Below are 23627 nucleotides of genomic sequence, written 5' to 3'. Positions count from 1 at the left end.
ATCTGTGTATATATATAGTGATATAGGTAACCTATATCACAGTAAGGGGTGCATGCACCACCTTACCCAGGCTGCAGTAGCAGACCTGTGGTATCATTTTGGGTGGCTTTCCAGGGGTGGCATAATACATGTTTCAGCCCCTGGTTGGCCTCTGGGGTACTTATGCCCTGGGTACATAGTATACCATATAATAGAGACTTATAAGGGCACTCCAGATCCAATCTGAAATGTACCTAAAGTACATGCACTCAATTTATATTAGAAAGCAGATAGGCTGGGGACCTGAATAGCAGGTTCCCAGCCAAACTAAGTCAAAAACCATCAAAACACCAGGATAAAAGTGGGGGCAACCATGCAGTCAGATTCCACCTTCCTACAGTCCATGGGGCAGGTTGCTTCATAAATCTACTTGTCCTGTAACAAAATCCATTTGTCCCTTTGGTGCCATGTAGTGCGGCGACAAATATGGCAGCAATCTTATTATATAAGAGCTTTGATATAGCCTCTCTGATTATGCCAGGGCTCATACCATAGCAGTGTTTGAATACTTGCAATCCCCCTATGTTGCCATGTTTCCACAGATCTACATACTGGGGCTGAAGGTAGTGGTAAGCAATAGTTCCAGGGTTTGAATTCCCTTTTGAGAATGTGCAAACCTACTAACTTGCTTGTTTTAAGGGTTTTCAACAACTCTTCTTTAATCTTTTACCCAACTGAGAAATGTTGGAATTTACTCCTGACAATGGCAGAAGTAAACTTTCTTCCAGAGTTGGGGAAAAAAGTGGTTGGAGGGAAAGTGAACTTGCAAACACTCAGATTTTCGCATGAGCAAATCTACACATGCATATTTGCTCATGCTAAAATGCAGTTCACAAATATTTTCTAGGAGTACTATTTCTTGTCCTACTTCTGTAAATTCTTGGGAATTCATGAACGCCACATAGCTGCACTTAATGCAAGGACATATACCATGGGTGCACTTTTGATACTTTGTTTAATAATTGGGCCCCTAATTTGGTCTGGCGTTGACCATGACCTTTTGCGTTTATTAAAATTCTGCTGTCTCTCTCTCTCTGTGTAATGGCTGGCTTCACTGTGAATGACCGCATTCTGCTCTTTCACAAGGAGCATATCGGCACACAAAGTAGTTTTGTTCAGTGCCAGAAAGTACTTTGGCAGTGTGTGATTTTTGAGACCAAAAACAATTTTTGCTTTTGCCAATGTTTGTTATAATGGTGAGGGTCCGGCAGCTCCCACACCAATAGGTTTTATAAAAACCATGCCAAAACAAGTCACACATTGACAAAACTAAAAAGCTGACCACCAATTTCAGACCTACTGGCTTTGCCAGTGCTTGTTTATTTTTGTTTCCCATAATCTTATTGAACTGGTTACACTGATTTTCCACTATGAATATTTTTGGGATATTCTAGCATGCATCAACACATGTTTGATGCTGCAAAGAATTGGTACCTGAAATGTTACAGTAGTTTAGCGAACTATTTTCTTTCCTTCTTTAATTTGTTTATCAACATTTTATTTTGAAAGCAAAGAATCATCAATCTTGCTTTCAAGCTTCTGCAAATTTTTGCATGAAATCAGAGAGCATTCTGGGAGCATTATACATAGCCTCATATTGCTAAACATTGAAAACGTGTGTACACATTTTTATACAGGAACCACTGTCACTAGTGCAGTCAGAGCTTACAACATTTACTTAGCGTGCACCCTAATAATAAAGGTTTTCAATTAAAGAACCATAAATACAAGTTTGAATAGCATTAACATATGGTCAAAAATATTACCTTAAAAGCAGACAGTGCCCTTTCCTGATCCGTAATGTGGTACTGCAAACTGGCAGCCAAAGGGTCTGTGCTGCAGGGGGTTGGGCCTACTTGTCCCAAGGACAAAATACACATAAAAACGTGTTGCCCTTGACCCCAAACAACATGTCCTGGGTGTCTGGCTATAGGAATTCTACATCCCTGTAACATATATATGATGCTAAATACCTGGGGAAATCCCCTCTTTCGTTTATGAACTATGCTGTCAAGACTATGTGACGTGAAGACAGCCATGCCTTGTCAACTATGTTGTAGTCAGGAGTGGGTTGGCAGTGTTGATCTGCATGTCTTTTATAGATTTCCTTTGCTTGATCGACATTGTCCTGACCTGATTGCTGTATTTCCTGCAAGATATCAACAAAGTCCTGTACAGTAGATACCCCGGGTGTGAGTGAAGAAGGGAGCAGTAAAATACAGGGATGGAAAACATAGTTACAGAAAAAAGGTGAACAGTAGATAGAGGATTGAATTACATTGGTTTATGCAAATTCTGCAGCCCAAAGCTACACATCCCAATCTACCACATTATGTGGGAGTTGGTACCGCAAATACTGTCCAAGACACTGATTAACTCTTTCTGATTGCCCATCTGTCTGGGGATGATGGCTTGAAGACAAACTGAAATCAATCTGTAATGTGTCACCTAAAGCCCTCCAAACTTAGAGACAAACTGGGAATCACGATCAGATACAATCCGGGAAGGAAGACCAAGGAGACATACTATATTTTGTAAAAAGGCTTCATCAAGAACTTTAGAAGTGGGTAACCCTTTCATAGCATTAAAATGGGCCATCTTGGTTAACAAATCTACAACAACTAAAATTGTAGTGCATTCTCGTTCAGTTTTGGGCAATTCCCCTATAAGGTCCACAGAGATTGTATGCCAAAGGGCAGGAGGAGTGGGTAATGGGATCAGTAACCCAGCAGGTGCTAGTTGTTAGCTTTTGCTTTCGGCACAGATACTACATTTGTGAATGTATTCTTTTGCGTCTGTTGCAAGTGGCCACCAGAAGTATCCCTTAAGTAAGGCTTTTCTTTGCCCCAGACTATCCCGCTAGCACTTGAGTATGACTCCAGTCTAAAGCCTGTTATTGGAACCTGCTAGTGGGAATGAACAACCCACCCTGAATATAGACCAGGTCATGTTCGTTTTGACCATTCTGACTATGGGCTATGGATTCTGCCTCCTTGGGTTTCTGGGTTGGTGATATCTCATCTGTGAACTGCTCTTCTGAAAACAGGGCCCCTAGAATACGGTCTAAAGGAATTATGTGTGGGTGTTCTGTGAGGATTTCTTGTGTCTCATAACCCAGGAAGGAGAGGACATCAGCTTTACCATGTTGCCATCCCGATTGGAACTGAATAATGAAGTCACAGTCATTGAACAATTGAGTCCATCGTAATTGCCGTATGGACAAGGCTCGTGCTGATTTCCAAAACTTCAAGTTTTGGTGGTGTGTTAGAACTGTGACAGTATGTAAGGTACCCATCAAATAATGCCTCCACTCTTCAAAAGCCCTTTTAATGGCCAGTAACTCCTTGTCCCCCACTGTATAATAGACTTCAGCCAGACTCAGCTCATGAGCAAAGTATGCTACTGGATGTAGTTTCCCTATATCCTTATCCCTCTGAGATAATACCCCCAATAGCAACTTGGGAGGCATCAGCTTCAACGATAAAGGGTTGAGTGGGATTTGGATGGTGTAATATGAGGGCATTGATAAAAGCCTCTTTTAGACATTGAAAGGCTGTCTCAGCTTCTTCAGTCCACTGAAACACCATACCTTTCTGTAACAACCGAGTCATGGGTAAGGCCAAGGTAGAAATATTATCTATATACCTGTGGTAGAAGTTGGTAAACCCTAGGAAACTCTGGACTTCCTTCACTGACAAAGGGGACTTCCACTGTGTGATGGCAAACACCTTTTGGGGATCCATGCCAACCCCTTGTGCAGACAAAATATAGCACAAAAAAGACAACCTGATTACATGGAATTTGCATTTCTCCAACTTAAAAAACAATGTTCCCTCAATCTTAGTAGGGTTGCTCTGACTTGTTTTTCGTGTTCTTGCATAGTGGAGAGAGTATATTAAAATGTCATTGATATATGCCACTGCACATTTATCCAAATATTCTCTCAGGGCCTCATTAGTAAAAAACTGGAACACAGCAGGGGCATTGGAGAGACCAAAGGGCATAATCAAGTATTCGTAGTAACCGAATTTCGTATGGAAGGCAGTCTTCCATTTGTCTCCTTCCCTAACGCGTACCAGATGATACGCCCCCCCCCCACACCCCCCTTGGAACCAGTTTAGTAAATTCTCTGGCACTTTTGACTTGATCTAACAATGATGGTATCAAAGGCAAAGGGTAACGGTTTTTAATAGTTACATTGTTGAGGGCACGCTAGTAAATACATGTGCAAAGGTCTCCCCTCTGTTTTGCACGAAGAACAGAGGAGAAGAGGCAGGAGAGCGTGAAGGTCTTATAAAGCATATTTGAAGCATTTCAATCACATAATCACAGATATGCAGATTCTCCTTCTCTGCAAGGTATCTGAGCCTCTGGTATAAGGTCTATCTGACAATCGTATGGCCTGTGAGGGGGCAGTATTGAGTCCTTCTTTTTATCAAACACATCTGCGAGATCCTGATAGCATGCAGGCATAGTCGGGGTAGCAACTTCTGCAATAGCGGTTGTCTCACTTTGGAGACCAGTCTCATGAATGCCGGATAGGCAATGCTTGATGCAAACAACAGATTGAAATGACAAGGTATGCTTAGCCCAACCAATATCAGGGTTGTGCTTTTCTAGCCAGGGTATCCCCAGTATAGCCTGGAATTGCGGGCCTGAATAAAATCAAAACACCGTTTCTTTGTGTTGCCCCTGGATGTTCATCAACAAATCCCAAGTAGAATGTATGATGGGCGCAGACATCAAGGCGCTCCCATTAATGGTCTTGACTTTGTCTGCCTCATCCTTGGTTGAAGTAGGCATACCGTATTGAGCGGCTACAGCTATATCCATAAAGTTCACAGTAGCACTTGTAAATATGTAGAATGTTCTTCCCAAGACAACTGTGTATGGATGTAAAAATGCCAAGATATATGCTTAGATGTGATCTGAGCCAAAGTTTCTGAGACTTTAGGATTTATACCAACCGAAACACTTTTGTCACCAGGTCTCGGGTTGATTAGTTTTCTGACTCCCCTCTTCTTTTAGGCTTCAGAGTGCATTCATTCAAAAAGTGACCCTTTGTACCATAGTATAAACACAGTTTCATATCATGTTGTCTCTTTCGTTCTTCCTCACTCAATGGGCCTTTTAAACTGCCTATCTGCATTGGTTCTGGTTCATCCATTTGTTGCTCTGGGTCCGTTTTTGTCTCTCTATACATTAACACCTTGGTGTCAGAATGGCCCCTATCTTGACGTCTTTCAGTAAGGTGATGGTCCAATTTTACTTCTAGGTCTATTAGTTCACTACATTAATCAAGAGGTTCTACCACCTGAGCTAATAAATCTTTTATCTCATCTCTCATCCCCCAGGAAAAACAGAGAAGAATGTTATCTTTCTGGCCGGTTAGCTTCTGCCACAAGCCGATTGAAGGTGGAAACGCAAGTCATAATGTCCTTGCTACCTTGTCGTAAATGAAGCAACTCTGTGTCCACGGATTGCATGAAGGAGTGGCGGTCAAACAGTCTTTTCAATTCAGCTTTAAATGCGGCATTGTCATACAATAGGGTACTGTTTCGTTCCGCTAATGGAATGGACCATCTAGCCGCCGTACCTCTTAGGTAAGATAGCACAAAAGCTATCTTTGATTGCTCATTGGGGAAACAAGAAGAGGGGAAGTGTGAGAAGGAGCAGGAGTATACGGGTGAACAACGCGATGATAAAATGCCTGGTTGGATTCCTTACCGACCCTGTGATGAGGGCGATGAAACCGAGGCGACTTGGTGTCCGATAACTAAGCCTTTTTTCCCTGCCCCACAGCATTCCAGACGCGACCCGGAAGGCGTTTCACCCGGAAGCGGCGGGACTCGACAGCTCAACCAATGGGGCACCTGCAACGAAGGTCAAGAGCAGCAGAAAAGCCCGCAAGACGGATCCAATGGGGCGTTCGCTGAAGGGAAGCTGGAGACGGGAGCAGACGCCGGAGGAACCAAGGACGCCAACGAGAAGGGCCCACCCGAAGACCCGGAAGGTCCCGACACATGGAGCGAGGAGTGGTGGAGCCCAGAGGACACGCACGAGCCGCCACAACTCAGGAGAGTTGTGGCAGACCGCGGTACGTTCAGGGAGCCACGGGAGTGACTGCGGGGAAGGGGGGGCGGGTAAGCGGGTTGGTGACACAGGAAAAATAGAGGAGAAGGCTCTCTCTCGGGTATTCCCTTTTTCCTGTTGTTTTTCTGCCATTCACCTTTGCACAACTACCATGTGAGGATAGAAAGACCTCCAGTCAATCAGAGAGAGAGAGAGAGAACACAACCCTATCAGAAATGTATCTCCCACCCCTGGGGTTTGTTTATGTTTCCCAACCCTGCCAGAACAACTCCTTTCACGTATATTTTTGATTATATCACACGCGGTGTGGTGGCGGCTTTAATAACGATACAAACGAGACGTGGTCGGTGACCGTTGTTTTTTGTTTTGTTTTGTTTGAGCGTACTCCGAGGACCACCCCGTTAACACGAAGTACCAGGAACTGCATCGACCACCTGACAAACCTACCTGAACCAGACACGGGAAGACCGCACCAGCGAATCCTTCATACTGTCTCATACAAGCCCTTGTGTGTCGTGGACTTTGTTCGAACTGTCTAGAACCACATCCTTTTCATCTCTACGAGTTGTTAGTCCCCCGCAATAAAAGCCTTGCACTATTCACCCTATACGGCCTCCTCGCTTCTGTTTCCGACCCTCACTCCGACAGGAAGGAAAAGAAAAAACAAATGTTCACTGGCGCCTGCACTGTAGGTGGCAAGTCTATCTGGCCCATCTTATGGCACTCGCTTAATACAGAAAAAAAGAACAGGGTATCAGTATAAGTCAAATATGCAATTTGTAGGAGCGCAGAGGCGCGTTACCCAACTTGGATCAGGTGAGGAATACATTATTTTGTCCTTTTCTTTTTTTGTAGGTGCAGAAACGAAGGATCACAGCCAGAGAATCTGTAAATTCAGGCCCCCCCAAGGAAGAGGTAACATGAAGAAGAATCCGGACTGATGGAGGAGCCAATGAAGGACGCTGCAAGCCGCGAGGGTAACCTGGAAGCAAAGTAGGTGACGCGACTGCAGGAAACCGCAAGCCGTAAACAACCAGAACTGCAATCGGCTCCCTGTTCAACAGCGCCGCTTTTATGTTCAGGGCGCTCCTCCCCCGCAGCACGCCAAGGACAAGTCAGGTAAGAGACACACCCGACAGCCTCATCAGATACTAGTCCCTTCCAGCATCTCCAGAGGTATTAGACACTGAGGAGCCTGGTCTATGAAAGATCCACAGGGCCATGGAAGGACTTTGCGGCAGTCATGCTGAGCACTTGACCTATCCTGAGCTGCTAGAGGTTGGTGTCTTCACCTGGTCTCGAGGACCACAGACCATTCTGGTGGTATAGATATGGTTTGCACCACAGTGCAACCGATGCCAGATGAGAACATTAGGAACAGTAAGTGGACAATATTTGTGAGTCACTATGTGGGGCCACAATTCCTGAGCGGCGGTTAGGGCAACTGGGTTGGCTCCTATCAATTGCTTCATTTGTAAAAGAATAAGTGCCAGGGCCCAATGTGTTGCTTATAAACCCATGCCTGGCGCTTTAGAATGTCAATGTTCCGAGTACAAAGGCTGCAAAGTCTTGATTCCACGTCATACCTCTTTAATCCACCAACAGACAGTCTTTGCCCCTTTACTTCATTTTAGAAGGTTCCTATGTTCTCCCTTTGTTGTTTTTTCGTCTTTCTCTTCCTCCTTTTTTCCCCCTTGTGTGTTTTTGTCTCTCTTGCTGTTGCTCTGGGTCAAAGTCTGATAAGGAAAAGTAACGGCTGGTACCCAAAAATGAGTGCCGGTGGACTCCATCTGCAACCACCTTTGTTTGAGGTGAGTACGGTCCAATTTGAGGCTATTATAACTCACAGATGTCCCAGACCGAGAATCCTGGGAGTCCATTCCTTTTGATAGTCACAGTAGTTGGGGTAGAGGGAGGTCAGTCATGCTTATAGTTAGAATTAAAAGCCTCTAATGATCTTGATTCACTTGAGACAGAGAAGGAACCCAGCAAGAGAATCTGCTGAAACTAGGAAAAGGATAGCCTACTGCGGCACCAAATAGGTCTTGTGGAACTTACTCCCAAGTCCTACTTGCCCAGAAGGTGCTGGTGAGATGGCACAATGAGCTCAAATAAAAAGTCCCCTTGTGACTGTTTTACATGTATGTTCTAGAGGTATTCTGGTATTCTGGTGGTCCTGAGTGGGACTCACCAACTCCCGCTCCTGTAGAACTGCAGTCCAACACCAAAGACCAATGAAGAGTATGTGTTTGTTGGATCAAAACACAGTTCATGTACTCCAGTGGTTCTCAACCTTTTGACTTCTGGAGACCCCAAATTACTCATTACTGGAACCCGGGGACCACCACTGAATCATTATTGGAATCCGGGGACCCCCCACTGAGTTACTGGAAACCTGGGACCCCGGCTTGATCATTGTCGATGATTTGAAAATCAAAACAATACATAAAAATGCAGAAAAAAGCATTCATCAAACAGATACACAATGATGACACATTTTCTTTAATGTGCAAACATATATAAATAAAAATTCAACATTTTAATATAAAGGTTGGAGCTTTTCTGAATTCAATTGAGGCCGCTCATTGTCCATGCTTTATTCTGTTTGATGCACCTGCACTGCTCTACGGATCAATTGGAGGATACTAATTTCATTTCTAGCCTCCAATTTCAAATGCCTTCACATTTACAGTACGTTTAAAAAGTTTCAGTTGTACATTTAGCTTATTTATTTATATACACTTTATTATTCTGTTAATATTATTTAATTTTTGAAGTAGTCGCGGACCCCCAGGGGTCTCCGGGCCACAGCGGATACACCACTGATGTTCAGTACAAGTCCTGGTGGAGGCACCAAGGTTTGTTGATCATTATGCTTCCCGCAGTTCCATAAATCCCTAAGACCGAGAACCTTTCCTCTCAGAGTATAGTAGTAGGCCACCTTCGGGTCCTATCAGCGAGGTGTTGCTTGCCCTTTGGTACTGCTGGCACTGCCGCTGTCGCTCCTGGCGAGCCGGCTTCATGCATTCCCTTGCGCGTTTTAAGCAAGGCGTTTATGGATAAAAAAAATAAAGCTATGCCAATAAACACCCCATTGAAAAGGGTATCATTTTTCTTTCTCATTTTCAAAAAGACCGATAAACGTTGTTTAACACGCGGTGCAGAGCTAAATCTATTTTTCATATTTTTGTTTAAATGTGGGGATTCTTGCACATCTTGGGTATTTATACCTTCTATTACATGGGTTGTTCTTTTCTCGCGTTTCTACTGACCTCACTACCTACATGTTTATCGACTACCTTTTTCTGTTCATCTTGCATGCTTTGTGTACAGCACTCTGATACCCTGACGGGTCATGTTTGCACTTTATAAAAACTTTCAAATATAAATAAGTAAATGAATAAATCATCATGCAGTTTTAGTTTGATGATGTTGCAGCTGCGCTTCGCATTCCAGTTTGGTGCATGAAAAACCTGGAGACATGAGCCCTAATAGATTCCAATATGCTGATGAATATCTGACCAGACGTTGGACATTTGTACTCGATTTTAACAATCCTCATTTTAACATCAATATATGCGACTTTAAGTGCACTGATTAGCAATGCACGGACAGGTTTCAAAACAAAGTTCCCTCCTACCGCAGTTGTTTCTACTTTGTAATCAATATTGCAGCACAACATCCCATGCCTGCTCTCCGTGAACACAACCTACACTGTCACAAGCGTGTCTGCCTTAATCTCTATTATTGTATTTCTGCAAATTACTCACAACCTATGTAAAAGATCACAACCTCTCCTCCTTCCTCTGAAAGTCATACCCCTGCACCCTAGCAATGCCTAATCTCCTCCAGGTCTATCCCGCCAACCATGTACATGAGCTCACACATACTCTGCTCCCACACTAACAATCACAACTAACTGCGATTCATTTACTCCACCGTAAAGAAACTGAAGTGGATGCATGGAATTGTTTACTTGAGTGCACAGGACTAATCCCAGCAGCCGACAATAGCAATAATACTGGACTAACCACTAACCTTGGGTTCTGGAGTAGCGTGCTGCTCGGTGTAAAGTGCTTCAATGCTACGCCTGGGGTAGTAAGCGCTATATAAATGGAATTACAATTACATATTGAGCAGAATCACATGCGCAGAAAACAAGTGCCCACAACACAAGCAGAAATCACTACAACTCGCTCAATGTGCCTCCCTAGTACTTGTCAACAGACATGCATGTATATCGAAGAACCCCTCACCGGATGCTGTTTCAAAGATCGCGGGATAGAATGTTACATCACCATGCAGTAACAGTCCACTTCTACTCGAAGAACCCATTTACCCCTCCAAATACTTGTATCTTTGCTTTTGACCCTCTGCAGTGCTCTGTTGCCCTTCTGCTAGGTTTGCGCTACAAAGATACCACATACATTAGCACTTAAATGATATCAGTTTATGTGTAGGCATCAGCATGCAATGTTATTTGGCATCACATCCGGTGATATTAGGCTGAATGTTCTCATGATGCCACTTCCTGTGATGTCATCATATGGACAAAGAAGGCATTATTTCACTTCTGCTAACACTAACATTTTGGTGAATTGCAACTAGAATAGCTACTGCATCAAAATTAGAGGTCTCATATGGAGAATGATTACATTTTCACATCACATACATTATATATTAATATAAGCAATGTCGTACCAGATAACCAACCATGGAGATGTGTTGGCCAATCTCATGTGCAAGTTGTTCAGCCACTTCTGTGTTTAAGTGTGGTAATTGTGCCTTAACTTCTTTACACTATAAATGCAGGACTATATGTGCTAGAAAGCAAAGTGACATGAGCTAAAAAAACAAATACTCTGGAGTGGACCCCGGCAGAGGAGGCACGTGTGAGGGCCACCAGAAGGTATGAAAAAGCAAAGGAGGAGATTTTGGACTGGGCTGAGTGGATAAGAACACTAGCAGACTCCAAGGAGTTAAGGCACCCCCATCAGCCCCTGCAGCCCATGAGGGAGTAACGAAATAGGGAACATCCCAGAAGAATGGGACACAGAGGGCACCCATGCAATGTCACAAACAGCATAGGTGCAGCACCGGACATGACGAGGTAGGAGGAGTGATATGTAGGACAGCCCAAGCTGACTGTTAACATTTTGTATCGCTCTTCCTGTGAAGGAGGTAAGATCCTGGAATTTCTGGAGGATGGCTTTGTTTCGCGGCTTACAGTATCTACTTTACGGAGTCAATGGGTAGCCATCAGGGGATCCCCCATTTCACACTGTGAGTCTCTTGTAGCTCGCCTGCTTAGGGGTTTTTATTTTAGAAGACCGCTTGTGCACATTCCTGCCCATTGCTGCAATGTGCCTCTCATGCTTTGGGCCTCTGCAATCTGTTTCGCTGAAGTTCTCAACACTGACATTGCTTCCTGGCAGCGATCTTGCCCTGGTTCGTACATTTAAACTGGATGCTAACACTCTCACATCTCTCTGTGTCGATGCATGATTAAACTCAGCCACCGGTTTGTAGCATCTGAGTTGGATCACCCCTACCTATGAACCTCACGTACAATACCAACAATTGTCACACAGGCTACAGTACAAACCCACAATCCCCCAGCCATGCACCACTAACAGGGTAGGCTCCCACTCAAAGATGGTGACTCTACACAAATGTACTGCTATCTCTCTCACACCGCTCCCCTCCACTCCATGCTTGCGTGCTACAATATGTGCACCACAATACGTTTGCAGAATCCCTTCAAACGCCATGCACACGCAAGTACTTCCCACATATAGACCAGTGTATAAACCCACACTCTCCCAAGCATGAGCAATAAATGGAGGCGCCTCTTAACAACCTTGAAGAGCTTCAGGGCCTTTTCATGGGAATGCGCACTACACACATGCAACAAAATAATACAGCACAATACAATACAATGATCTCGCCTGAAAATCGAGCGAAGCTTTCTCTAACTCGCCAAAATACTTAAAAACAGTTTAAATAACACCAAAAATCACAGGGTTTGCAACCAAAAAATGACTTTTTGCTATGTTCTAACCACACTTTGAGTGTAAAAAAGCATTTCCCACTCGCAAAGGGATTTATCGTCCCATTCTAATTCGCAATTAAGGGGCAATAAAGGGCATCCCATCCTAATTACAATGCAGAATGCTACGTATCAATGGTTTGCAACCATTGTAAAGTTACCCACTCTTCAAAGGGCATGGTAACAGATTTGCAAATTGGAATCTGTTCACGTTGGACCCTTTGGAAATCATGTCAGGTGACCCTGGGGAGAACAAGTGGTGCGTGGTCCGGGGAACCACCATCTTCTCCCCCGTATAAACTCCCAACAGGGATTTTTTTTTTAAAGCAGCACTGTTTCTTTAAGACTTTAATGCACATGTTTTGCCATCCTTAAACCTTCTCCAGCCCTAAAAAACATAAGGCCAATTTCACTAAATCTGATGGACTCCATGTGCCAGAGTAATCTCCATATATATGTTCTCCTTTTGATAGGCAGAATTTAATTAAACACATACAATACCCTTTCTCTGAACATTATATTTTTCCCCACTTCATTGCTATATTATAATCTCTAGTTTTGGGAAGAATTGTTCGAACAAAAAAACTTTGACCTGATTTGCAACAGTGCACGCTCTATCTGCTGGGCTCCGCCTACCTGATGTCATCGATCAGCGACTGCTGGGATTCCTGGCAGAGGATCATGGGCAGCGCGTAGGCAAGGTATTCCACCCGTCTCTCCGCTGCGTACTGTTTCAGGACAGTGAAGACCTTCTCTTTGACGTCCGGCTGGTCCCCGAGGACCGCATCCACCTGAAGAAGGAGCGAGAATGTGTTCTAAGTACTTGCACCATTTATACGGCCTCCTAATGCTTCCAGAAACTGAGAACCCATTCCACATGTTTGAAGGGGTGGCTGCCCAGGGGACCATAATTAGCTTGTTCATGTTATTACATGACATACAGAACAAAGAAGTAGCTGGGCCAATATATTGAATACACTAACCATTCAGCAAGAAGTGACCCCCATGTGGTACAAAGCGATGTTGTCCGAAGGGTACCCAATAACAGTGCATAGTTTTGTAATGAGAGGTGCCCTGGCCTTCGGCCTGCTGCTTTACAAAGAATGAGTGGCCCATAGGGAAATCAGGAGATTCTAAAACCAACACCTGTAGGACCAGAGTAGAGTCAGTGGCAGGTCAGGCTGTTCTACACCATCCCCAGATGCTGATAGAAAAAACACTCAGTCCATAACTCATGACTCCTGCCACATCTTGCTCTTGTTAGACTGCATATCTGTGCCAATGATGGATTCAGCATGGTGGGTGATGTGAGTTCTGGTGTGCATCCCACAGTTTAAGATCCCCCTTGCACAAATCCAGGCCTTCTCTGGAGCAGCATTATCCATCTGCATCGCTCTCTCGATGGACACAACGACCCAGCCAAATCTACTGTCTTTTAAAAAAACATCTAAAATAAAAGTTCAGCTGTTGCGATTACACATAAACTACACTCAGATCTTATTTTATGCTCCAAAATCTCCCTTATCCCTAATCAAATTGTTCTGACGCCTTACAAATTGAACGTTTCTTGAAGTAGTTCTCACAACATGTTCTTCTGTATGTGAACATCAGTCTGTGTAAAGTGTACTAATACCTTAGGGTTGAATAAAATATAAAATAAAGTTTTCTCCCCAGACCAAGTGCACATGATCAGAAGGTAACACGTGGAGTCTCATCCTTGAAACTTGTAGGTGGTCTCTTCAACTTCAGGATGTGGCAACAAAGGTGCTGTTCGTATTTGCATCCCCTGATGCTCGCCAACGAAGGCACCTTGTGCATTTCGAACCATTTGCCCGAATACACGTGTGCCCGGCTCCCAAAGGAAACATACACTTCCTCAGTGAGACCGGCCCCAGGAGTCAGTACTGAAATCTGGAACACAGGGAGAGGGGAGTTTGAGTGCAGACACAGAGACACATTTCCCTCCTGATACCTGCCCCAGATTGAGTTTATTTTTAAATGAGCTGTCAAGAGGAATTCTAACCTAGTTCTTGAGCTGCAGGTAGCTGGTGAAGTACAGCAGCCCACACTGCAAGGGCGCGGATTGGTGATTCATTTAGTGTCAGCGCCTGCGCCTGGAAGGTTCCCGCAGCACTAGGATGAACAGGGGGGTCTGATTCAGACCTTGCTCTTGGGAGAATGAAAGAGTAGAGAAGAGAGATGTATTTATTGAAGAATGTTCTATAGCACTGCATGTTGCCCTTCATATACTTTGGAGCGCTTCACGTAAGTAAAAGTCTGGCTGTTTTGAAGACTGGGAAGTTAGAGTCCAATTGGCCTAGAAGCGCCCAAGGCCCATATGATATCCATCAGTCATTAACCCCATTTGTGAACAGTTCCGTTATAGGCGATCCAGAACAGTGTGTTTGCAGGCAGCCTTTTCTGTCTGCCCTCATAGATATACACATAGTTAAACAGATAGATTTATCAATTAGTTGATCAATAGTTCGATAGCTCGATAAGGTAAAAGATCAGGAGTGAACAGAGAGATGTTAAACGCAGTGGGTTATCCCCAGTTTATATGGCACCACTTAAAGCTGTCCTTCCACTTACTAGAATGGTAGACCACTAAATTTAATTTGAAAACTAGGGGGCAGATTTATGTTCCCTGGCGCATCCCTGCAAATCAGCAGGGATGCGTCAGGGAAGATGCGTCACGCAAGTTTGCCCTTGCGCCACCGCAGATGCGCCGCATTTACAATGCGGCGCATCGTAGCGCAAGGACAAGCAGATACGTGACGCGACGCAACTCCAGCACTGTTCCAACCTTTCCTATCCCTAACATGGTGCATCAAGCCTTACGCCTGCTGCAAGCAGGCGCAGGGTTTTGACGCATCAGCATTGGGAAAGTGACTCAGTGAAATCTTATAGATTTCACTGAGTCACTTTTCAGGGGCGTTCCTGCGACGGAACGCCCCCCCTGAGTTGAAACGCCCACATGAAACCTGACGCAGGTTTCATGTGGCGCAGGGCTTTACACCGTGACGCATCTCCATAGATACGTCACGATGTAAATGGGGCGCAACATGGCGCAGGGTTTACGCCGCCGCTGCGTCACAAAAGTGACGCAACGGCGGCGTAAAAGTGGCGCAAGTCTGATATAAATCTGCCCCACTGTTGCGAGCTCCACTGAAGAAAACGAAGTGGGCGTGGGCCAATAATGGCTGGTAAAGGCCTTCTGCTCCAACATTCCAGTTCTTGTCTTTCTATTTCCATATTTTTTAATAAAAAATAAAAAAATCAGCCCTCAGTGGTTGAAATTCCATCGTACCTTTAGACATGTGTTGATAGGCGCCCTCTCCCTCCTTATAACAGGTTCAGGACCTTTAACAACCAATAAAGCCCTCTGGCTATAATGCTAGATTAGAGCACTCGAATGCTGAGAGTTCCACTGACGATAACGTAGCTGCAAAGGTCCAATAATGACTGGTACAGGTTTCTTCTCCAACAGTCCAATGCTTGTCTTTCTGTGCCCCACTCACGGTTTCTTTTACGACATTCTATCCCTCAGGCCAGGCCTTCACCAGCCGTTACTGCACTGTCTAAGCAGTGGGGCTATAACATTGAATTAGAATGAGCTTAGGGTGCGTCACTGCCGTAATAATGAGAATATCTGATTCTCGGTGTACTTCTGTTGAGTGAGAAAGTGACCCCTCGTTTTTTGCAGCGTTTCTGTGAAAAATGTTCATGTCGTCTCCAAAGAAACTCGGAGCGTCAAACAAGGCCCTTCGCCGGGACACAGCGTGGAAGCTGCCTGAAGCGACCACTGCTGGAGAACGTCTAATATTATATACATCGCGCGCAGCCCCCCCCCCCCCCCCCCACCTCCCCATGGTCTGTGCCTCATAGGGCCCTCACTGCAGGGATGGGGCGCGCGCAGCGGCCGTCATTGCCCACAGAGGTAACAAACCCTGGGGGCCCGAACTGCGAGGGCGGAGTCGCACCGAGAGCCATTGTTACAGCAGAAATGTGATGATTCACAGCTCAGCTGCAAGATTCACACCCAACGTGTGACTTGACGCGTGCAGCCACTGAAAAAAGATCATTTTAGCACAGAAAGCCGTTCACGGAGTTAAACCGGGAGAACAAAGATAAGGGTTCTGCGTCAGCGAGTGTCGCGATGTCACGGGAAAATAATGTTCTAAAAAGACCACCACGATCTCGCTGTAACACCCATCTGGCCTTTCGAGGCTCTCGCTAGAGGAAAACGTGCAGTATTATGGACCATGGATGTGTTAAACCCAGGGCTTTAAGTGGGATGAAAAAAACTGGGGGGTCCCTCAAAGGGGCGTGGCTTAAAAAGTGAGCTAAAAATCTGTGCTTAGCATAGTGTGCCGCTGGAGAGGTATTCTGCTGCTTCTGTCATTGCATCCAGATATATAATACAAGTAGTAACATTACACCTTCAACAAGCCAGGACTATTGGCTTTGTCAATGGTTGTTAGTTGCATAACATAAATGAGCAACAAACATGGCTTCATAGTATAGCATATTGAAAATGCTTCATTTCTGAAATGATGAGACTGTGAAAGAACTGTAAGGAGTCTCTTTGAAGTTACATCACAGGCAGTAAAGGGTGGAACTGCTGCAGAGTTAATATTTTTTTTCCACCCTGAGGGTGAGGGCAAAAATGGAGAGCCTGATAGAGACCCGTTTCAGCACCTGCTTTTTAGGTCTCGCCTGGTGTAGGCTGCGCGCAAGCGCAGTCTCGCTGGCGAGATTTAATGATATGGGGATTTTTTAGTAAAGGGCATTAAGCCCCGCCCCTCTTTTCTATTGGCTGGCATCACCGTTTATGCTAAACGGTGGCCAGCCATTGGAAAAGAGCTCCTTGTGACGTATTCGCTCGGCTTTTTCGGCTGTCCCATTTGGACGGCCTCGCCTGCTTTGCGTTCGTCGCAAAAGGTTTCTTATCTTTATGGGGCCAAACACATGGCCCCATAAAGACCAGAAACCTTTTAGCAGGCGAGAAAGCCGAGCAAATACATCATGGCAAGCGCTTGTTGACCTGGGGAGGGGGGCCTCTTTCATGAGCGGGTGTACAAGCCCACAGGTTGCGGATTGACCAGCGTCTGCCCTTCGCGGTAATTACTGCTCCTGCTAGTTGGTTAGTCTTTGTGGGGCAACGGTTCGTACGGAGTGCCCTCCGGGTCGCAGGTCGGCAGCCTCCACAGATTCGGGGCTGTTGGATGGTGAAGAGGCTGCCCTGAAGCCTCGCAAGGTCCCTTCACTGTACTTCAATGTCCCACCAAGAGTCACCCAGTCTCTTCGGCTGCCATCGGCCCCAGCAGGTGGGCAGAAGGCCCTGCCGATTAAGGGCTGGAGAGCAGCTGTAAATTCGCCCCTGGGTCTGGGGGCATGGAGTGCACTTGCAGGCACGTCATGCGCCGATTGTCGGAGGGCACGCGCTCCAAGGAAAAGCGGGCTGTGAAGACGGATACACTGTCATCGATTTATAGAGCAAACAGGTTGACTAAAATAGAACCAGCGATGCAGTGCGGGGGGGCTCTATCGAGAGCACTAACTTAAAATGCAATGAGTCAGAACCCATTGGGGTAATATTTTAACGGAGAGACTCCAAGTCTGATAAAGCATTGAAATACAAGGTCCATTGAGGGCGATAGTAGGCCAATCAGAGACTTGTTCTTTACACGTATCTGACCAATTGTAGCCCGTGAACAAGGAGAGAAGAGTCTCCGAAACGCGTTGGGCTGGATGTAACATTACCTGACTGTAAACGCTGGTTTGCCTGAATAAAGAATCCTGTTCGAGCAGGAATCACCTGAAGCTGTGTGCGCCTTCAATTGTGGACGCTTTTTGGCTGAAATATATATATAATTTCAATAAAAATCTAACGCCATCCCTGACCCCCGTCCTGCAACGCCTCCAACCATTGGGTCTAAATACGTTATTATTTCTTTGGGATGACTCTACGGAACATGCTGCATCATGTACTGTATTGGATGATTTGACCGCTGTCTGCAAACTGTGTGTTTTTTATTTATTTTTAATTTTAGTTTTTTATTTTTTTTTCCCTGTATGTTCGGCAGGTGTTGATTACTATTGTGGTAATAGATTCGGCTCTATATACTGTCCACTTATTCGTTTATGCCAATGTGGGGCTTCGGCCAGATTCATTGAAAAAAAAACAAATACAAATTTGTTGTTAAAAAAAATCTAACGCCATACCTAAACAGGTAGGGCTTCCTTATGTAATATATAAATACATTTAGTGGTGGTGTGAGGCTCTACAGAATGGGGCTTTAGACAAACAGGAGTCACTGCTCCCCACCTTGTTGCAGCCCTGCTAGAAACATAATTTACACTTCCTCTACACTTCCCCCATCAGCCAGTCTGCTTAATATAACTATTGAGGGTCCCATGTTCCATGTGACATGCAACACCTCCAGCAAGTCTTGGCTTTTTAGCAACAGTATGTTGTATGTTGGTGTTTAGCAGCCCACACATTCAGTCATCAGAATGCCAGGGCAGCAGAAGTCACACCAGTGACTCTTTCACCCCTGATGACATAACAAGGTTAACCCCATGTCCCAAGAGACTCATGTTTGCTCCTGAGTGTCTGGAAGAAGGACAAGGAGTGAAAACTACAGAAAGCAGAGAGGGTTCTGGTAACTTGCTACTTTCTCTTCCTGCTACCTGTACATGAACCCCAAGACCATGGGTAGTAAGGACGATGTGGGGGTATGAAAGGGAAAGCTGCTGGTTTTGACTGCTAGCCACCATAGTCATGCTTACAAAACTATAAGTCCCTGAATGCAATGTTTGTTTGTTTAATGTTTTATATAGCGCGAACCAGACCCCAGGGGGTATCAGAGCGCTTTACATTTAGGATTATTGCGTTACACGTTACATCAGTTACAAGAGCATAGCAGGGAGACGAGGGGGAACTATATCCAATGTCTGGCTGGGTAGGTGACGGTCGAGGGGGATAACAGGGCCAATCTCCTTTTTAGCTGTCTAGCAGCTCCACCGGGCATCAGCCGTGTTGCTCAGGCCTCAGCGTTCAGGAATAAAAACAGATTAGACCCGAAGGTATCAGAGCGCTTTACATGAATTCCACAGTGTTCCAAATTTACATCAGTTACAGGTTACATCAGTTGTCGGAAATATATAAAGATCTTTGAGCATAGACGTGTAACGGGTAGGGTAACGGGGTAGTGGGGAGATACGACGGAGAGCCAAAGGGAAAATTCTGCCCAAGGTCCGGCTGGGTGGGTGACAGCCGAGGGGGAAGTCAACAGCCCATCTCCTCAATAGCTATCAGGTAGCTCCTCCGGGCATCAGCCAAATAGCTAGGTCTCCCCAGAACAAGGTTTAGAGATCATAGAGGACAGGATGAATGGAGCATAGAGGGGTAGGGTGAAGGGGAAGGAGGGAGGTACGCCAGAGAGACGAAGGAAGGTCTGTCCAAGGACTGGCTGGGTAGGTGACAGCTGAGGGGGAAGTACACAACCCATCTCCTCTTTAGCTATCAGTAGCCCCACCGGGCATCAGCCAGAAAGCTAGGTCTCCACAAACCAACATTTAAAATCATAGAAGAGAGGATGAATGGAGCGTAGAGGGGTAGGGTGAAGGGGAAGGAGGGAGGTACGACAGAGAGATGAAGGATGTCTGTCCAAGGACTGGCTGGGTAGGTGACAGCCGAGGGGAAGACCACGACTTATCTCCTCTTTAGCTATCCAGTAGCTCCACCGGGCATCAGCCAGAAGCATTGATTGAACATTATAAATAGTCATTGATGACTATACACTTTATACAATACAAACATTATGTCAGTGTCACAAAACAAACAACAATCAAAGCATAAATGTGGTGTTGGCAAAAAATCCAGGACATGCTAACGGTGTGAGATGTGACATGGGCCGCCAGCAATGGCATTGCCATTTTTCTGCACTGTATGGTGGGATAGAAGCGGTCCATCCTCCTCCCCCCGATTCGGCATCCATGGTTCCTTCCCCTTTGCTGTTTGAAGAACCGTTTTTGTCTTCCGAGGTGGTCCTGGCCATTAGACACTTGACGCCCGAAGAAAGCTGCCGGCTCTGACGGGATCCCAGGAGATCTCCTTCTGGAAGAACCCGTAATGTGGGCCAAACTCATTGCCCAAATAATGAATTTGATCACCAGGGGATTCCCCGTGCCAGACTCATGGAAGGGAGCCGAAGTGATTACTGTGTTTAAAAAGGGCGCCAGAGACGACCCTGCCAACTACAGACCGATCAGTCTGATTGACGTGATCCAAAAGGTGGTTGGCAGAGTCATTATCATGAGGGTGGGTGTATGGATGGAGGAGGAACACATCTTGTCTCACTTACAAGCCGGGTTCCGTCAAAAGGTGGGCACGATGGACCAGGTCTTCCGCCTCCTTGCGATCTATTGGAAGACAGTGACCATCAGTAAAGGTAGTTTATACCTAGCTTTCATAGACCTCAGGATGGCGTTCGACCTGGTCCCTCGGGAAAGGCTGTGGGAAGTTTTAAAGAATATGGGCATCCCAGGATCACTCTTAGGCTTCATTGTGAAACTTCACGAGGGGAATTATGCGAGGATTAGATGGGGCACTCAAGGACAACTGACAGAGAGGATACCCGTGAAGAGGGGAGTACGCCAGGGATGTGTCATGGCACCAACGCAGTTTTCTCTCTTTGTGAATGGTGTGGTGGACCATCTGAGAGAGGACCCGGCCGATGCGCCATCCCTGGCAGGTGAAAAAACCCCTACACTCCTCTTCGCGGATGATACCATTCTGATCTCTAAGTCCCCTTCAGGCCTCCAAAAGCTCCTAAACCGCTTTAGCGCGCTCTGTATCGACAGAGGTCTTACCATCAATACCTCTAAAACAAAGCTCATGGCCTTATCGTCATCTACTAGGTTTAGGAACAATCTCTCGCTTAATGGTGAGCCTTTGGAGTTGGTAGACTCTTTCGATTATTTGGGAGTTAGGGTTAATAGTCGGATGAGTTGGAAAGACCACTTGGCCAAAATGCTGTTAAACCATAAAAGAGTCTCAGGGGCGGTCCTGAGAGAACATCGAGAGTCCATGAGCAAGCCTGTGGCACCGACTCTCGCAATTTATGAGGGCCAAGTATTACCTTCCGCCCTATATGGCTCCGAATTATGGGGGTTCGAGAGTACTCCTGAGCTAATCATGTCTGAAAATAAGTTTTTGAGAGATCTGGTTGCCCTTCCTGTCTCCGCCACATTAACTCCCCTACGGTTAGATATGGGCAGACGCCCCTTCAATGATCTAGTGCGCCTGCGCCCATTACTCTTTTGGGTTCGCTTGTGAAGGACCAGGGAGTTAGAAAAGTACGCAGCTGTTTTAGATGAACTTATCTTGCTTGATACTGGTAATCGGATCAAATGGTTGAATAATCTGAGGCAGATGGTTGTTCTACTGGGTTTGAGCGACTCATGGAAGAGCCAAATACCACCACCCAAGCTAGTGATTAAACAGCTGTACTGGGACTGGGTTCAGAAGGAGACCTTTTGTAGAGGTGCAGGAGGTTCCCTAACTGAGCGGTTTATGACGTTCAAATGGTCAAGGAGATTTGAACCGTTCTTGGATTTCATAGAGAAACCCCTGGACAGATCACTTTACTTAAAGGTTAGGTTCGGGATTCTCCCGGTGAATGACTTTACCTTGAGGTGGAATAAACAAGGTGCCCCATCTAAGGCTTGTCCAGGTTGCGCAGCCCCGAATGAGTCTGTAGCGCATTTCTTTTTTGCCTGTCCAGCGTATAGGGTAGCCAGAAGAACATGGTTAAAGCCATTATGCAAGGGGCTGGGCCTCAGATGTCACAAAATGGCCCTGCGGATTCTTTGCACCGACACGACTTCCACTGCCATGGTGTGTAGAGTTGCCAAGTTCTTGGGCAGTGCATGGTTGACTCGTATGAGGCGTGTCAAGGCCCTCCCTCATTCTATCTAACTACTGGAAGGCCTTTGGCAGTAAGCTTCTATGACATTGACTGTGTTCCTTTGTCCCCTTCACCAAACTAGTAAAAGCGATAGTGGTTGCTGTCTGTATTTTAGTATTGGTGGGTTTATGTTTTTATCTGTATTATCGTATTGTATTGAATTGTAAATCTGTATACTTTTATGATGACTTTTTATCGAATAAAGTTTACCAAACCAAAACATGGGCCACCATCACAGCTCTGGCTTCTGAGCAGGAGTTGTCTCATGGAGGGTCATTCGAGTTCAGGGGCTTCTGTGCGGCTCAGAGGTAGTTTGGGCCGGGTCCGGCAGCGCAAGCTGGGCCCATAATACAACAGCCTGGATGCATAGAGCTTTCTTTACCCTGGAAGACTACCAGACCCTGACTAATCTCTCTCTCCCCCTGTGCGCTGTCAGGGAAAGCACAGCGCGGAGGGAGTCCTCTGCGAACGTCTGACATCCCATAATTACCTCCTCCCTGCTTCCTTGTTCCTTCTGCAGCGTAGCCCACTCTCTCCTACTAATTACAGAGTCATCAAGTCTGGGCGAGTGGCTCCCAGCCTCAGAACATTCTCAGAAACGTCACCAGCTCCCTCTGAGGGACAGGGCCGCTCTAGTGATGGGGCTGGGTGATCCTGCGACCCGGGGTGGGCATCCTTCCACCTGGCGCCCTGCCATGGACCCCAAAGAGGACTCGTGCTCCGTCACCAGAGCATACCATACTTAAGCCAAACTTCATTTTTTCGTATGAAAGACATGACACACGTATGCGTTTAGGCGCCAGCTGGGTTTAATACGTACCCAATTAATTATTTGGAATATTACGGATGAGAGAAGCTAAAGGTGTCACTTATTTAAATGAACAGACCTGTCATGTTTTCTAAGGCCAAGCATGTGTAGCTCATTAAGGATTGTTTTTCTGATTTGCATTCTGGGACTTGTAGTCATGGGCTTAGCTCTCAGTGGTGCAGCAGGTGCAGTGGCGCCGGGGGCCAGTAGAGTTAGGGACCCACTGAAAACCAATTATTGCTCAAGTTTATGCTGACAATACGGGCCCATTTTCATTACTTACATTGGGAACCATAGTTCCCTTGCTACACCACTTCTTGTAGTCATGTTTAGCCCAATATAAAGTGAGGACTACAAGTCCCAGAATACACAGGAAATAACCTGGTCTGAATGAACAACTCGTGCATAGATTTGGGAGACTTGGGAGCAGAACGAGAACACTTGGAGAAAATGTCCAGGTTATTTTTATTTTAAAGCATTTTTGTTGATTGTTTAAATTTTATGAGCAAAATAACCAAAATTTACAAAACAAAATATAGTTTTGTGACTTAGTGCTCGCCCTTCCCCTGTATGGGCTACAGAAATGAAAATTGTTTTGCATATGATATACCCATATATGGATTATATTTGTACCACGTCACCCTTTCCGGAAGACACCTCC

The 23627-nt window shown here is 45.6% G+C and overlaps 1 protein-coding gene across 1 annotated transcript in view; it reads right to left on the bottom strand.

Annotated features, from left to right (window-relative positions):
• Window positions 1–23627, bottom strand: part of GRID2IP (Grid2 interacting protein) — a 305642-nt gene that overhangs the window by 280789 nt on the left and 1226 nt on the right. Inside the window, exon 2 of the mRNA XM_085629441.1 lies at window positions 12818–12972. Coding sequence (XP_085485567.1) covers window positions 12818–12972 — 155 coding nt within the window. The remainder of the gene's footprint in view (window positions 1–12817; window positions 12973–23627) is intronic.

This window comes from Triturus cristatus, chromosome 10 (genome assembly GCF_964204655.1).
Source record: "Triturus cristatus chromosome 10, aTriCri1.1, whole genome shotgun sequence".
Lineage (NCBI taxonomy): Eukaryota > Metazoa > Chordata > Amphibia > Caudata > Salamandridae > Triturus > Triturus cristatus.
Note: the sequence above shows the minus strand (reverse complement) of the source record. Positions and strands in the feature narration are given on the sequence as shown.